The sequence below is a fragment of the Anastrepha obliqua genome, chromosome 5, assembly GCF_027943255.1.
Source record: "Anastrepha obliqua isolate idAnaObli1 chromosome 5, idAnaObli1_1.0, whole genome shotgun sequence".
NCBI classification, from domain to species: Eukaryota; Metazoa; Arthropoda; class Insecta; order Diptera; family Tephritidae; genus Anastrepha; species Anastrepha obliqua.
In genome coordinates, this window is record NC_072896.1 from 112,598,809 (window position 1) to 112,616,686 (window position 17,878).

At 34.8% G+C, this 17,878-nt stretch overlaps 1 protein-coding gene across 1 annotated transcript; it reads right to left on the reverse strand.

Annotated features, from left to right (window-relative positions):
• Positions 1 to 923: 923 nt before the first annotated feature.
• On the reverse strand, positions 924 to 17,677 carry LOC129248295 (uncharacterized). Its single transcript, XM_054887786.1, has 9 exons — positions 17,576 to 17,677; positions 17,237 to 17,368; positions 6,787 to 6,946; positions 6,513 to 6,719; positions 3,723 to 3,871; positions 1,589 to 1,719; positions 1,366 to 1,516; positions 1,178 to 1,291; positions 924 to 1,115 (listed from the first exon to the last, which is right to left on the reverse strand). The coding sequence occupies exons 1-9, from the start codon at positions 17,675 to 17,677 to the stop codon at positions 954 to 956; spliced, it is 1,308 nt and encodes a 435-aa protein (XP_054743761.1). The 3' UTR covers positions 924 to 953.
• Between the last annotated feature and the right edge of the window lie 201 nt (positions 17,678 to 17,878).

A 17,878-nucleotide genomic window follows, 5' to 3' on the forward strand; every position in this document is an offset into this window, starting at 1 on the left:
CTAAAATCACGTAACTAGTTGTCAAATTCGCTGAGCGCAAAGTAACGGGACCACGATAGGCGCCATCTCATTATTCTCTCCATCGTGGTTTTATACCTTGTGTTGGACTAAAAACTCGAAAATTTGTGTATGGCATATTCTAAAAGTACATCATCTTAAAAATATAAATTCAAAAAATCATAAAAATCGGAGCACTAGAACGAAATTTACAGACCGCGCGACCTTTCTTGGAAATGAAGTCCACGCAAAACTTTAGACGCGATTATCTCGAAGTCGTGTTTTTTGAAAATGACCGTCGCGGTGATCATTATTTATCAAAAACTATTTGACCGATTTGCATAAACTTTTTTTTTTAATTATTCGAATTATTCACTTTTTATAAATATTTGCATAGTTCGCTGGAATTAATTTTTGTTTTTAATTTTTCAACCCCTCAAAAATCGTTTTTTGGTGTAAAGCGGTTTTCATATCGAGAAAATTTTTTTTTGGGTAAATAAACCGTTCAGATACACTAAAAAACATGTTTCTACAATAATCATTAAATTTTTTTGATTTCAGTTGAGCTGCTCATGCGCTACCGTGATCACCGCAAGGCTCTTCTAAAAAACGGTATTTCGGGGGAGGGGCGATATCAACTATAAATAATAACATTTTTTAAAATAAAAACACCAAAATGTATTCTTCGAGAGTTACCCTTCAGTCTGATATATGCCTCATTTGAATAAAAGTTCTAAAACATATTTAAAAAAATTATGACAATCGTCCATTTTTCGGGCTCACAAGGTATCATATATAACCCCTTAAGACAACAAACACAAATAAAGTAAAAAAATATCAATATTTCCCTTGCGGTTAAGTTTATAAATTTATTAAAAATTCAAAAATTATAGAAGCTAATCAGTTCTCACTGAATATTGAGTGTAAAAATTTCTCAAAGGATACCAAGAAAATATTCACTTTTTCATATATAATTCCTTCTCTTTGGTTATGGTGGCTATATCTACTGTTGTATCGGTTGTTGCACTGGTTTGAGATCGACGTTCTGCTTCGTCCTGCAGTTGTTGTTCATGTTTTAATTGTTTTTTAATAATACCACCACAGAAAAATAAGGCTATCTGTAAATTGTGTGGAAAATCGTTAAAATGTGATTAGAAAATTATTTGAAAACTATTCTTACATGTTCCATTAAGCCGATCAAGCCTAGCACTGAGAGACCCAAGAGGAAACCTAACGAGCCGCCAATATCAGCAATAAATTGTGTAGTATCATAGCTGAGACTCTCTTCGATCATCTGCTGCCGAAAATGTAAAGTTAAATTGTGAAGTTCGATTCATATATTAACTTTAATATTTTATCAAACATTACCGTTACTAATTTTGTGGAATAATATATCCATATTTGAGTGCGTGGCTGGCCCAAACTAAGTGTTTTTCGATTTTGTATGTAGGTGGAATAAATGCGCGCCTCACAAGGGCTTATGCAATCGCATTCTATATCATCATCGCTATCGTAGTAGCTGAAAAAGCAGTAGTAAGGTAAAAATTAGTGACTCTGCATAATGTCAGTCTCTTTTCGAGTGTCGCCTTACACGCCATACTCCTTTATTAAATGCCGCATATTTGTGCTTGTGTTGCATGGCTGTTGGGGTATACCGTACATCCAAGGACCAGTGCAGTTGATCGAAGCAGCGAGGTTCTCGAAGACACACAACTCAGCACACTGAAAGAAATTTAAATAAAGTTAAAGCAGATATGTCTAAATCAACTTAAGGTATTGGCATAACCTCTGCTACCTGAACTGGGAAAAGGCTGTACAAAATTGCACCTACGACCAAATTATAGGTGATTTTTTGGATTTTTTGTATTTTGTTTGCAATAAATGCGCTCTATCTCACAAAAATATAGAGTCCGGCACTGGAAGTGTAACCAATTAAAAAGCCCATGAATTTAGTTAGCAAAATTACTTTTATTCAATTCAAATGAACAAATTTGTGAAAATAATACAAAATTAAGAATCAATTTCCTTTTGCTCGGTATGACCACCTTTTGACTTGACTATGGCCTTGAGACGGTCCAGAAATGAATTGCAAGCTACCCGAATGTGACTTGCAGGTATTTTGGCTCACTCGCGGACAATGGCTTTTTTCAGCGCCTCGAGACTGGTGAATTCTTTAGTTCGGACTTTGATCTCCAAAATGGGCCAAAGAGGATAATCCATCTGATTCGCATCTGGTGAATTTGAGAGCCATTGCGTGGACGTTGTGAAATTCGGAACGTTGTTTTTTAGCCAATCTTGGTTCACTCGAGCCTTGTGAGACGGAGCCGTGTTCTGTTGAAACGTCCATGGTTTGCCACTGAAATGTTTGTCTGCCCATGGCTTCAAAGCAATCTCCAGAATACTTTCCCGATAATATTTCGCATTTACCTTGACGCCAGGCTCGATGAAAACGATTGGAGAGTGCAAATCTGCGGTTACAGTGGCTCAAACCATTACCTATGGTGGATGCTGCCTCCCGGTGGCCAATCGATGACTTAAAATCTCGTATGGACGGTCGGTCAAATAAACCTTATCGTTTTGGGAGCTTACGAATTGCTCAATTTGAAAAATTGTCTCGTCAGAAAACACAATATTCGAAAGCGAAGTAATGGCCAAGCGAAGCAACTCCTTTGCTCTCTCAAGTCTGACTTGTTGCTGCTTTGGTGTAAGATCATGCGCTTTTTGGATCTTGTAAGGCATGACTTTGAGATCATTTTTCAGTATGCGGCCGATGCTACGGTCAGATATTTTCAGTTCCTTCGCCATTTGATTGGTACTTCGTTGGGGATTTCGCTCAAGTCGCTTTCTCACTTTTTGAACCATTTCACGTAACGTTGCAGTTTTTTGATGACCACCTCCATGACGTTTCGCGATGCTACCAGTATCATTGTAACGAGTAATGGTGCAATAAACAAAAACTTTATTTACTTTATGGTGCTCGAGCTCACCAACAATCGCTGGTTGTGATTTCCCAGCCAAATATAATGCAATCACACTAAGTATTACGTTGGAAATCCATTACTGAAGTTTTTCTTTTTTTTTCCTTGTTCACTCCTCTCGGGAGCATAGGGCCTCGATAAGAAACCAACGCAAGGCAAGAGTTTCGTATATCTATTTGATTTTTGACAGGGCAGGTGATAAGTCTGCCGCTATCGATTAGCCTCCCACTTTTTTCACCTTTACTCTCGGAAAAATGAATTCGCGTGCTTGTAAACAATACTCTGGACTGCCATTTAGCTAACTAACAGACAGCTGATGCGCGAGCGGTCTGAAGTTGGTTACAGTTCGAGTGCCGGATTCTGTATCTAAGAGCTTGAAAATATTAATGGTAAATGGTAAATATAAGAGGTAAATTAAATTTATTTTGGAATATTTAAAATTTTTTTTCGAAGAACGAACATTCGCATTTCCTATTTCCCATTTTTTCAATACTTATTTCATTTAGTTGCCTGCCTTAGCTGGCTTCACACCAGCGCAACTTTCGTTGATGGTTTCTGGCTCTGATTTAGGAATGACTTCAAGTCGCAGTTGGGTTACTCTTAAGCCAGCTGAGGCAGTTACACGACTTAAATAGGTTCTCATAAATGGCAAGAAATTGATATCTTTTGATTCTATTTGATTTTTAAAAATATTGCTTGATTCGATTAAATGGACTTTTGTGATTGTTGATTATAAGCGCAACATACCTTCATATCGCTGTAACTGGATAGGTAGGAACATGGCGTATCTCTGGATTTAACATTCGTGAAATGTTGGCTCTGTAGTTTTATTTCGATTTCCTCATTAATTTCAGCAAAAATATACTCTGTGCGACTGGCGCCCTTTACATTGAGTTCTAGAGAAGAGAGAAAAATATTAGCAGAATATAAATTTGGAAGCGGATTATTGATATATGAGAAAATTAGTTCTTGTTACTTCAAATTTGACGTAAGAAATTTCTCAAAAAATTTTTAAAACTTTTCAATTCAGAGAGTTTTTTTGTAACCTAGTACTCCATTCGAGGTATTCTCTTTGGTTTAAGCCACAAATTTCCTACCGAATCGACCTGCTGAAGTTTGGTAGCCCAATTCGTGCCATGTGGTGCTACAAGGTGGCGCAAAATTAATCATCCAACTTTGTTTTTGAATAAACTAAATAAAAAGAAAAAGGTAATGGCTCGGATCGGATATACATTTAGAAAACGCAAGAAATACCAGCGATGGCCACAATGTTACAGGCGCAGAGCAGGACCTTAAGGATCCTTGCGGTGCCGGCTTCACGAGGAATTATCCAGCAACAATCTTAGCTGAAGGTAAGCTGCACAAACAGTCGACGATAGATGGAAGTGAAAATCGTGGACTTTGGCACTATGCGCCTCTTGATCGGCGTTTGAGCAAAAAAAAAAAAAAATAATAATAAATAAATTACTTTGAGTGATGAAAATCTTTACTTTATTATTTTATACTACATCCGTCTGGTTCACAAATGCCAAATTTGCTTGACGTACAACGCCATTCGTAAAAAATATAAATTTTTCTATAGGATGTTTAATTTTGCGCCAGCTTCTACTTATATACTATAAATAAAACATTTTAAAGAAAAAATCGATTTTTGTGTTTTTTGCATATTTAGAAAGCGAAACGCTTTCGTAGTTATGTGCCAAAATTTCAAGCAAATCAGAGGAGCACTGAGGGACTCGTAGAACTTGGATTGAAAGAGTTTAGTCAGGGCAACTTGGAACTATTGAAGCTTTAGGCTAATTTGATCGATTTTTTTTAAACCGATTTTTGTTTTTATGAAAATAAAGCTTTTGCTAAAACAAAAAAATCAATAATGCAAATCTTCAAACTTAGTACAAAATTGAAAAACAAACCTAAATTGTATCAATTTTTTTACCAGAATTTGCACAATTTTACTGGGTATGCAATTTTATAGCCCGTTGAATTTTAGTCTAACTACGTGCAAGTTTTTAATCACTACAAAATCCTATTGATTTTAGAATTTTTTTTTGGCTGTTACGTTTTTTCTTCCACGCAAAGTACATGCACGAGTTTTTTATATGCCATTCAATGCTTTCAGGTTGAAAATATTTAAAGCACAAGCCGATGTGAATAAATTGCAAACATTTTGTTTCAAGTAAATTCAGCTAGATTTACATTATATCACAAGCATTACATTGTATCAAGCATTGAATTCCTGACTGCGTGCAAGCAAGTAAAGCGACGGCGTTATACAGTCTGTCAAAAAATATCGGGAATTGTTCATTTAAAAAGCGCGCGTTACACATACATTTTGTTTGCTGGAATTTTGGTAAAACTGTCCTCTATAGTGTCGCAGAGTTGCCGAAACTTCGTGGAAGTTTTGCCCCGATCTCGTCGCCCATCAACGTCTTCAACAGATGAAAACGTCAACAAAGTCAAGCAAATGGTGCTGGAAAACAATCATTTAAGATTGGGTGAGGTAGCCCGTGACGTGCGCATGTCTCAGGAATCAATTTGCAACATTTTACACCATCAATTGGGCATGAGACGCGTGGCTGCCCGACTCATTCCAAGAGAGTTGAATTTCTTTCAAAAACTTGATCGGAAGAAGGTGGTTGAAGACATGCTTGAGCAAGTGAATTCGGCCCCAACGTTTATCCAGCGCATCATAACAGGATATGAGTTTGATATGCAAACCAGTCAACAGGCGGCTGAATGGCGCTATCCACATGAGCCGAAACCCAAAAAACCACGTCAAAGTCGGTCAAAAGTGAAAAACATGCTACTCGTTTTCTTTGATTGCCATAGTGTTGTGCACTCGGAATTCATTCCAAATGGTTATACGGTAAGTAAAGAATATTATCTGGCAGTTATACGACGTTTGAGAGAGAATGTGTGTAGGAAACGGCCCAATTTGTGGAAAGAAAACATGATAACGCACCGTCTCACAAGGCTCATATTGTGAACACGTTTTTGACCAAAAACTTGACAAATATCATCGAACAACCACGGTATTCACCGGATTTAGCCCCCTGTAACTTTTTTCTTTTCCCAAAACTTAAATTGCCACTACGCGGGCGCCGCTTCGAGTCGATAGAGGCCATTAAGGAGAATTCGCTGAAGGAGCTGAAGAAGATCTTTTTAAACGTGTTTAAAAGGTGCTTTGATGACTAGACTAATCGTTGACATAGGCGTATTGCTTCAAATGGAACCTATTTTGAAGGCGACAAAATAAATTTTGATGATTAAACAATTATTTTGCGTTTTATTGAACAATTCCCGGTACTTTTTTGACAGAATGTATAATTCCAGATATCATTACAATTTTCTTTAAAACGAAACAAAAAAAATTTTTTTTAATACTTCGACATAGACTATTACTTGACTTAGATTTAAAAATCGAGAGTTCTTATTGAAAAACTAAAAAATAAATAAATTCAAAAATCTTCTGGGCAACTTTCGGGTTAGTTCCTCATGTCAAATATATATTTTTTTACTTTTTCTTTTTTCACTTACCCGTGAAGTTATGCCGGAAATCGTGTATGTAAACGTGCCACCCTGGATTTTGTTCCAATGTCATGTCCGTACTCGAGCTGGGATCAATGTGATGCGTAAGCATTAGAGAATAACCAGATGAGCGGGTAGTGCGGCTCAATTCGACTTTAGGCTTCAGTGTATAACAGCGGCCCAAATAGAAATGTAAGTTGCTTTCGATTTCTAAATCTTTAATTAAACAAAAAACAAGTTCGTTAACAATATTTGGTTCCAAGCGCTTTTTACTTGAACGTACTCTCTTTCAAGCCATTGAGTCCATATTGCTCGCCCAAGAAAGTTTCTTCGAAGTCGAATGTTGAATTCATAAAGAATTCCTCCAGTTCCAGTTGGTTGAAAGGATACTTTTGCCAGCAGGTCACATATTTCGGATGTGGGCAAGTACCTTTCGAAAGATTCTATGCAGTTTATAATAAGAAGATAAAGATTTCAAGTTATAAGTGTCAGTTTGTTAGTTAAGTGTTTTGCATAATCAAATAAATGCGGCGGTTTGAGAAGTGTACAATAAACCTTTGTGTACTCGACAGCTGAATCATCGCAAGGGAGTTTCATATCATTCACTTAACACTTTAATACGGAAAACTTTCCAGGCCATTCGACTACCAACATGTCGCCTTGTCGAACTGTAGCTCGAACATTTTCATCACTGTGACGTTCGCCCCACATTCTCGGCATTCCAGCTTAAGTACGATGTACTGTCGTTAAAAAAAGGTCTTACTATTATTTTCTTTAATCAATCATAGTTTCATTTGGGTTTTTTTTTTGGCACAGTAGCGACGTCAAAAAGTGAACTGTTGACCACTGTGAACTGTGAACTGTGGTCCCAGGGAGGAACAAAGGTCACAACAACAAAGTCCTTCCCTCCACCTCAGTTCAGCGCCAGTCTCATAACTTCATTGCAGGTTAAATTCATGGCGCGCGTTTCCAAATCCAACAATCGTCTCCAAGTGTTCGCCTATGGCTGCCTTGAGTTTCATATCATTAATTTGTGCCTCTATGGAGGAAAAGGGCGTTGCGACATTGCTTCTGACTACTTTTCAACATGACGCTATACAGTGGCGGACAGAATATTTGGATAGTTTTGACTATTTTTTTTATTTTCTACATTCAATATTGCATAAAGTTTTGGTTGTTAAGGGGGTCTTCTGGTCTCGAGGCCCTGAAATGAAGGGTTTTTTTGGGGATTGATTGTGACAAATCCTGTGAATATTTAAAAAAATTTTTCAGGTACATGTCTTGGCTTTTAAAAAATGGTTTTGACTTTGAAAAAAATTAACACCCGCGATCTTGAAATGGCGCTGAAGACGTCCACCTCCAAACGAAACAGGTCTCCATTTTGGTCACGGTTTTTCCACCTGGGTAATCAGAAAGCAAAAATTAGATATGCGTTGTCTTCAGAGTTGCCCTGGTTAAGTTTTCCCGTGACAGATTTTTTTTTTTTAATTTTTTTCAAAAGTTATGCAACAATTTGCAAAAAAAAATTTTTTTTGCTCATTTTTTGAACTTTAAAAGGTTATAAAAATGGAATGAAAAAAAATTTCAAAAATCGTACACGGGGAAACTTAGCGGTAAGTTTTCCGAACCTTTTAAGACCAAAACCATTGAAATCGGAGTATAACTACTATGAAAAGTGTGACCAAAATGCTTAAAAAACACGATTTTCGGGGAAACGCGTTTAAAGATAAAGTTTATGATAAAACGGCCGGAGGAGGGTACACTTCGGTGCCCAGAAAAATGTGAAAAAATGCGATTTTCAAAAAATCCTTTCTGTGGCGTATTCTCGCATACACATACAACAAAATTATGCAAAAAAAAAAAAAAATCGATTTTTTTTTCGCTGGAGACCAGAAGACCCCCTTAAGAAGATTTAGTCTCGTTGAATACCAAATAATTTGAGAATCACCAAAAAAATGACTCGTGTCAATTGGTAAAAAAAATATTAACTGTTGAAGAAACTCAACCGCGGGGGATCAAAGCACGTCTTTGATATCGTAAGAGGTAACGAATCTTGGATCTATGCATATGAGCCGCAAACAAAACTGCAATCGACAGTCTGGGTGTTCCAAGACGAGACTGATCCCACAAAAACTGTTTGCGGAAGAGGCACCTTCGTCGTCTATTTTTATGGAAAATCTGTTCATGCCACAACTGTACCACTAGTGAAACCTTAAACAGTTAATTCTGAGTGGTGTACAACCATTTTTTTGCTAGAAGTTTTGGGAGAATTAAGGAAAACCAACCAGCGAAGACGAATCATGTCATTAATGTCACCCGCCTTACAACACTGATTTGGCACTTGATGATTTTTCTTTGTTATTGAACATCAAAACTAAAATGCGAGGGATTGCTTTTCAACGCCTGAATAAGCTATTGAAGCCTTTGCTGAAGCCGAAGAAAGCTTTGAAAACTACATAGTTCAAGCGAAGGCAGAAGTGTATTAACTTCCAAAGATAATATTTTTAAAAACAATTAAGCCAGTTTTTTTACTTTTTACTTTTTACTACGTTTTCATTATTGATGATTAAAAAAACTTGTTACTATATGGAAATCATTTTGCAGATTATTTTTAAAATTTGTATTACTTTTAGACTGTCAAAAAAGAGGTTGTCTGTAAAGTCGGTTTACTGACGATAGTTTAACGTGATAACGTCATAAGAAAATACTGATTGAATGGTTGCATTTTTCAAAAGAAAATTTTAATTTTATTTGTTTGATAGATATTTTGTATGGATATAGAGAATGAGTTAACATTAACATAATATACTTTAACATAACATAACATAACATAACATAACATAACATAACATAACATAACATAACATAACATAACATAACATAACATAACATAACATAACATAACATAACATAACATAACATAACATAACATAACATAACATAACATAACATAACATAACATAACATAACATAACATAACATAACATAACATAACATAACATAACATAACATAACATAACATAAGATAACATAACATAACATAACATAACATAACATAACATAACATAACATAACATAACATAACATAACATAACATAACATAACATAACATAACATAACATAACATAACATAACATAACATAACATAACATAACATAACATAACATAACATAACATAACATAACATAACATAACATAACATAACATAACATAACATAACATAACATAACATAACATAACATAACATAACATAACATAACATAACATAACATAACATAACATAACATAACATAACATAACATAACATAACATAACATAACATAACATAACATAACATAACATAACATAACATAACATAACATAACATAACATAACATAACATAACATAACATAACATAACATAACATAACATAACATAACATAACATAACATAACATAACATAACATAACATAACATAACATAACTTAACACAACATAGCATAACATAACATAACATAACATAACATAACTTAACACAACATAGCATAACATAACATAACATAACATAACATAACATAACATAACATAACATAACATAACATAACATAACATAACATAACATAACATAACATAACATAAGATAACATAACATAACATAACATATCATAACATAACATAACATGCTGTTCAAGCAAGGTAACGACGCATGAGCAAGATAACGACGCATATTTTGGTGCGTGCAGCCGGCTACATAGAATTATAAGACGTTATCACGTCAAAAAGGTATAATGTTCTAAGAATAATGAAATTTAATAAATTTAGCGGGTAGTCAAATATAATTATCGATTTGAAACACTGCCTGAAATCGAACTGCCTAAAGCACTAAACAATTGCAGAAAGGATCATGAATAAGCGTTTAGAATTTAATAAAAGTTAAAGTCGAAATTCGGCGTCGATGGTCGCTTTTACAATTTTCATACTTAATCGACCCGCCAGGCAGGCTGTATACAGGCAGGTTATACCTTCTGCTCAAATATGAAGGAGACGGTTTCAATAAAACGGTCCGCGGATGACATATGGCAAAAATAATTTTTTTGTTTTTTGGTAGGACTGTTATAAGCTTACATGGCAAATTTCAGCGTGATATGTCACAAAGTTTGTTTTCTGTGCTACTGTAAACAAGTCAAGCTCGAGTGTGTTCTTCGAATTTAACTATGGAAATTCAAGTTGAATAAAGAATTTGTTTGAAATTTTGTTATTCCAACAAAATTTCGGCTTCAGACGCCTTAAAAATGTTGCAGACAACCTATGGGGACTCTGCTCTATCGCGTGCTTGTGTTTTCCAGTGGTACAAATCGTTCAAAGAGGGCCGTACATCGGTTGAAAACTTGCCTCATGAACGTCGTCCAGCAACATTAGTAAACGACGAAAACATCGGAAAAGTAAAGGAAATTGTGCTTGAAAATCGCACAAATCGCAAAATCGGTTAACGCTGAATATTATTTAGACGTTTTAAAGCGTTTGCGCTAGAACATTCGTCTTAAAAGGAAGGAATTGTGGGACAACAAGTCATTTTTCTTGCATCACGATAATGCACCAGCTCATACATCACGTCTTGTTCGCGATTATTTGAACAAAAATAATGTTAATATCGTTCCGCAAGCACCGTATTCGCCTGATATGGCTCCATGTGACTTTTTCCTGTTTCCCAAGCTCAAGTTGCCGCTCCGTGGAAAACATTTTGAGACAATTGAAGGCATAAAAGAGAATTCGAGGAACACACTCGCGCTTGACTTGTTTACAGTAGCACAGAAAACAAACTATGTGACATAGTCACATTAGTCTCAAATTTTAACACGAGCTTCTTAAATATATCTTTCAGTAATTAATCGAAAATTTTTTCACACCGATAAATATTTTTTTTATAAACAGTTTCAGACCGAAATTTTGGTCAAAAATCGATTTTTTTTTTGGAGAAACCGCCATTTTGTCAAAACAATTTATTTTGGTTATTCCTTCAATTAATTACTAGATTTAGCATTATTTTAACGAAATCTGTTTGGTTTTTTAATTCTAGAGGATCCAGTTCAGGGATATAGTGGTCACCGCAAAATGTCTTTTTTGAGAGGAGCCCCCGGAAAACAGCTGTAGCTTCTTTCCAAATAAATATTTTTACTAATACTAAGTCTTAAAATACAGTTAGAAGATAACATAATATGTGTACATATTTTTAGATAAACAAATTTAAAGTTTTCTCAGAAAAATTTCTGGAAAAATCGCTTAAAAGCAAACACGGCAAGTAAAACTTACATACAGTATACTAGTATGGTGGCCGCCTTTAGATAAGATATTTATTAAAAAAACCATGGTACATGTACAAATAATAGTCAGTCTTTGCATCTGCGGGGCGCTTAGGACTCCACCCACAGAGGCACTAAATATTATGCTTAACCTATTACCAATAGAGCAAGTCGGCAAGCTAACAGCTGCCAAGTCAACTCTCAGACTAAGAGAAATCGGTCTACTCAGAACGAACCAGAGAGGACATTCTTTTATTTTAGAAAAATTATGTTCAAAGTAAAAAAGACCCCTAATCAAATTTACTATTTTTCATTAAAAAAATTCAATGAAAACAGCCTATTTCATTTTAAATATTTTCATTGAATTTAACTGTTTATATAAAATTAACACAATAAATTTAAATTAATAATTAATTAACTTAATAATAACTAAAATTAATTAAAAAATTTTGTTAAAATAACAAAATAAAATAAAATTAATAATTAAAAATTTACTAAATAAATAGATTTAACAACATTTTTTTTTTTTCATATTTATTAAATTTTAATATTTATTGATAAATAGTCCTCTTATTTTTTAATTTAAAAAAAAATTTTTTTTTAAATAATATATTTTATAATAATAAGACATATACTAAGTTAAATCAATAAATATCTATATGTATTGTATATAAATATTTAATTAATTAATAGATGCCTATTAATTTTGTTAAAAAACCCCTTTAAATTAGAAAATGCAGAATTGTATATTACATTTATAGGCACATACTTTAATCTGACGTTAGACATTTGTATAAATTAATAATAAAAATTAAATTTTTTATATTCATCTATATATTTATCTATGAGTTGTACTTTTACCTCTCGGAGATGTCTATATTGGAATTTTTAATTATTTAAATAAATAAAATTCTATAATTATTACGTCCCCTTAGTATAACAATAGCCTATGTGCTCATAGGCTATTATTTTTTTATAGAATTTTTCGATTCTCCATCGTAGATTTTATATGTGGTCAAAATTTTGTCAAATTCTAGTTCCACAAAGTGGGTCAAAACGTCAGTCAAAAAATAATAAATATTTACAGACATAACGAGATTTGAGTGAGAGCTACTTTCGACAAAAAGTTTGAAATTCATTTTCTCAAAACATCAAAAAATGTATAGGCTATTTTAATACTAAGGGGACGATTAATTTACTATATTTAATTATTATAATTAAATAAACAAATTTTATTAAGTTTATTCCGTCTTAATTAAATTTACTCATTTACGTAAAATTAACACAATAAATTTAAATTAATAATTAATTAACTTAATAATAACTAAAATTAATTAAAAAATTTTGTTAAAATAACAAAATAAAATAAAATTAATAATTAAAAATTTACTAAATAAATAGATTTAACAAAATTTTTTTTTTTTTTTATATTTATTAAATTTTAATATTTATTGATAAATAGTCCTCTTATTTTTTAATTAAAAAAATTTTTTTTTTTAAATAATATAGTTTATAATAATAAGACATATACTAAGTTAAATCAATAAATATCTATGTATATGTATTGTATATAAATATTTAATTTATTAATAGATGCCTGTTACTCTGTATTCCTGGTACAACGGATTTCTGTAGGATCCAGGATATGAAATTAAATAAATCCTTCGTTCGGATGACCGGCTTATTGTCTGAGAAAATGATATAAACATCTATACAGGTGGCTCAAAACTAGACAACAGAGTAGCTGGATGGGTTTACTCCGATAAACTCGGAGTTAGCCAATAATTTCGCCTACATGATCATTGCAGTGTATTTCTATGTCTAAAACAGTCATAGAATGGAGATAAACTTGTTCGAATCGGTACAACGCTTCATCTCCAAGTGGATAAGACGCTGATACCTATGCCTATAGCCACTTGTAAACTACTGATAGATAGGGAAACCATCAACAAGGTAAATACAAGTTGGCAAAACCTCACAACATGCGAACTAAGCAGACAGAGATGGCCGATAGAGAACAGCGGTCGATCAAAAATCGTGTTAAGACTTAACAGGGAAGCTATAAGAAACATGCTAGAGGTATTAACTGATAATTGTAAATAGGCAGCCATGCAGGAAGGTTAGGACACCCGTACTTCGATTTCTGTAGAAGCTGTTTTAACACAGAAGAAGAGGAAACAGTCAGACACCTTTTATGTGAGTGTGAAAGCTTAGCTATAAAGAGGCTCTGCACTCTTGATACGGTATTTTTATTGATGTGGCGAAGTTTTGCTCGTTTATTAAAGCTACCGGATGGTTTGAAAAGGAACCCATAGGGTAAGGATAAGTTCCAGTGGTATCACAATGGTCTAGGTGTGTCACTGCGACAGCCACCCTACCTACCTAGTCGAGCAGAGAAGGGGCGAATAAAAGGGGTCTAATATATCATTCAATGAAGTATTTTATTTAATTGAATTCAATTCTCTACACAAGTTATCTTATGGCCCTATTGCCAAACCCTATTAGTAGTGCACGGGAACCGATAGCAATGCAAGGCTTTCAATAGAACAACTATTGACTTGTTAACACGTGTCTTGCAAAAGCAATAAGGTGTTCTTGTATTTTGTATTTTTTTCCTATGTGATACTTATATGAACAGCTCTATAATCTATACATAAATACAGTAATAAAGGCGTAATTCAGCAATATACACCCCGTTGCATAATTATAATCGCACAATAATTTTACTCGGCTCGCTTTATTTTGCCGCGCGCATGGGTGCAAGTAAATTCTTTAGCATTGAAATTATTAGATGCGGCACCTGTGGGTGTTTGCTAGTAGTGACGTTCCATCTGGTAATAATAGTTGAAATGTCTATTAGACTCAGCGTCCAAGCACTATAATGGAGAAACCTTTCCAGGCCATTCGACTACCAACATGTCACATTGTCGGACTGTAGCTCGAACATTTTCATCACTATGACGTTCACCGCAACGACATTTCGCGTTATGTACAACATACGAGGGTCGTTTGAAAAGTCCATGTGAAGTCAGAGAGATGGCACTACTGGTTAGTTAGTAATATCTTTTGCAAGAACACACACCAAGTTTCAGTCAAATTGATACATTTCTTTGTGTTTTACATGCGTTTGAATTGAGGAAGTGGAGTGATTTTCAAAACAGTTCTTTTCCATCACAACAACGCACCAGCTCCTGTCTCAGCAGTTGTGGTTGCAAAATTAATGGAAATAAGGTTCCAAATTGTTTCACATCCCTCCCTATTCTCCAGACTTGGGTCCCTTGGATGCCTTCGACTACTATTTGCTCCCCAATTTGAAGAAATGGCTGGCGAGAAAAAGATTTTATTCAAAACGCGGAAGTTATTGTAGAAACGTAAAGCGTTTCAGACTTGAAAATTTGAAAATGAAAATATTCCTTTCGCGGATGAGAAACTTTTCACTGTTGCAAAAGATTTTAATAAGCAAAACAACAAAATCTATGCTAAAACTTCTAAAAACGCCAAAAATCTTGTTCCGAGGGATCGGCGTGGCCACCATCCAGCCTCCGTAATGGTTTGGTGGGTAGTGTCTTCTCTTCATTTCTGCGAAAAAGGAGTTAAGACCGGGGCAAAAGTGTACCAGAGGGATCTCTGGGAAGGTGTGGTGAAGCAGTTAAGCCATACTCTCTTCCATAGAGGACGTTGGATCTTCCAGCAAGATCACCCATAAGCAAAAACCACCCAGCAGTGACTGAGAAAAAATATTCCTGAGTTCATAGCCGCAGAAGATTGACCCTCTGAAAGTCCCGTTCTGAATCCATTGGGTTACAGTTTGGATTCAGAATTCGAGAACATGGCCTGTCAAAGATCTTAAAGAAATTTGGAGAGTCTCAAACAATCTTTGATGCGAGCAGCGACGTCTATACCCATGGAAATCGTGCGTGCTGCAATAGCCGAATGGCCTAAACGTTTGAAGGCTTGTGTACAAGCAAATGGTGACCATTTCGAATGAAAGTGAAATTATTTTTGTTTTTAATGTTTAGATGATTAAATAAAACTAACTTCATTAAAAAAAGAATTATAATTTCATATCTATAACGGACTTAACTTGTAACAGAACTTATGGCAGGACTATGTAGAGTTTTGTAGTCACGCAGCTATACTCGCACTTGCACGCTTGAGGACGTGGCTTCATTTTTCCAGACCCAAATTGACAGTGAGAAGTTAATTTTCATATGAAAATATTTTTACGCTTCTTTTCATTTTTTCACGGAAAGTGAATCGAAAGTATAATGAAAACGGGAAAAAACTTTTCATTTCACTTTTACACAGAACGAGAATCGACCTCTTGGAGTTATTTTTCCTAAGTTTGGCAGATCATTCAATGTAGGAGTATTTTAATAGACCCCCGTTATGTACAGTTTTTTGTTTTAGTCTTGTAACGGGTGATCAATTAAGAGGAGTTTTTTTCATTTGCGTTTTTTTTACAGATCGCGCGCGAGTTGTGGCAAACTGTCATCGTGGATTTGTTGAACAGCGTTTGGCATTTCATCATGGAAAGACTCACACCGCAACAACGTCTACAAATTGTTCAACTGTATTATGAAAATCAGCGTTCTGTGACAAATGTTTTTCGTGCGCTTAGACCGCATTATGGTCAACATAATCGGCCTGCCTTAAACACTATTCGACATACCATCAACAAATTTGAATCCGAATATTCATTGGTGGATAATTCTCGACCGAATAGACCACGTCCAGCAAGAAGCATTGAGAATATAGCGGCAGTAGTAGAGAGTGTACGTGAAAACCGCGATGAATCGATTAGGCACCGTTCTCAGCAACTTGGACTGTCGTATGGAACAACTTGGTCAATTTTACGGAAGGATCTTCATTTAAAAGCATACAAAATACAGCTCGTACAAGAACTAAAGCCAAATGACCTTCCTGCACGTCACCGTTTTGCTGATTGGGCTCTTGAAAAGATTGAAGAAGATCCGCTGTTTTCGAGCAAAATTTTGTTCAGCGATGAGGCGCATTTCTGACTCAATGGTTACGTCAATAAGCAAAATTGCCGTATTTGGGATGAAGAGCAACCAGAACAGGTTCAAGAGCTACCTTTACACCCAGAGAAAACAACGGTCTGGAGTGGTTTATGGGCTGGTGGAATCATCGGTCCATATTTTTTCAAAAATGATGATGGCCGCAACGTAACTGTGAATGGTGCTCGCTACCGTACCATGATATCGGACTTTTTGCTACCTGAAATTGAATCTAATGATCTCTACGACATTTGGTTTCAACAAGACGAGTCCTTTCAAATGATAAATAAAGGTTTTGAACATAATTTACATTTTTTTTTTTTAACTATTGAAAAAAGCACCTCATGATTGATCACCCGTTATTATGTGTGCATGTGAGTGTGTGTGTATGTACAGCAGGAAATATTATATTAGCTGAGGTACAGCTTAACTTACATTTAACACATCTTCCTTGTAGGGAGGTTCACGACAAATGGTGATAGCCGGCATTTCCACAGTGTCGTTCAAATTAAAATATGAATGAGTTGAAAGCGGTGGGTTATACAGTTTGGAAAAGCATTCGGACAACTAATTGAAAAAAAGCATAATTAGTAGTCTGAAATTTTGCACTCAAAAAATATATTTTTCTTTTCATTTACACACATAAAGTAGTTTGAAGCAATCAAAATTACTGATAGTTGCACTGTTAGTTTTTTTTAAGAATTAACAACATTTTCACACTTCAACTTAAATTTGCTCACTTTATTTACAAAAATCAATTTTATTTTTATGTACCTGCACAATCACAATAATAGAACACACAAATAGGACCACATAACGTATTATTTTGCCAGGATCTTTCAATATCCAAGCCCATAGTTCTGTCCAGTAGCTCATATTGGAGTGTTGAATCTGCTTCGAGCGCTGATTATTGTTGCTGACACATTGTTTTGATGTTACGCTGCGCATCTTGCCCGAGTTCCCACGACAACTCACATTTGCCAAGAGATAAAGGCTCTTGATTTATATCCATGTCGGTAGGTCTTTTTCGCGGCTTTAGTCGCTCCGTAACGCTTTGTTTATTTCAATTGTGTCTAA

What these genes read in the sequence shown, in the direction of transcription:
- LOC129248295 (XM_054887786.1), bottom strand. Translation starts at nt 17,677, where the DNA reads ATGAGCTACTGGACAGAACTATGGGCTTGGATATTGAAAGATCCTGGC. An exon ending in ACAAGGAAGATGTGTTAAAT is followed by an intron (nt 6,947 to 17,236) that starts GTAAGTTAAGCT and finishes TAAACTGCATAG; the next exon opens with AATCTTTCGAAAGGTACTTG. An exon ending in CCAGTTACAGCGATATGAAG is followed by an intron (nt 1,720 to 3,722) that starts GTATGTTGCGCT and finishes AATTTCTTTCAG; the next exon opens with TGTGCTGAGTTGTGTGTCTT.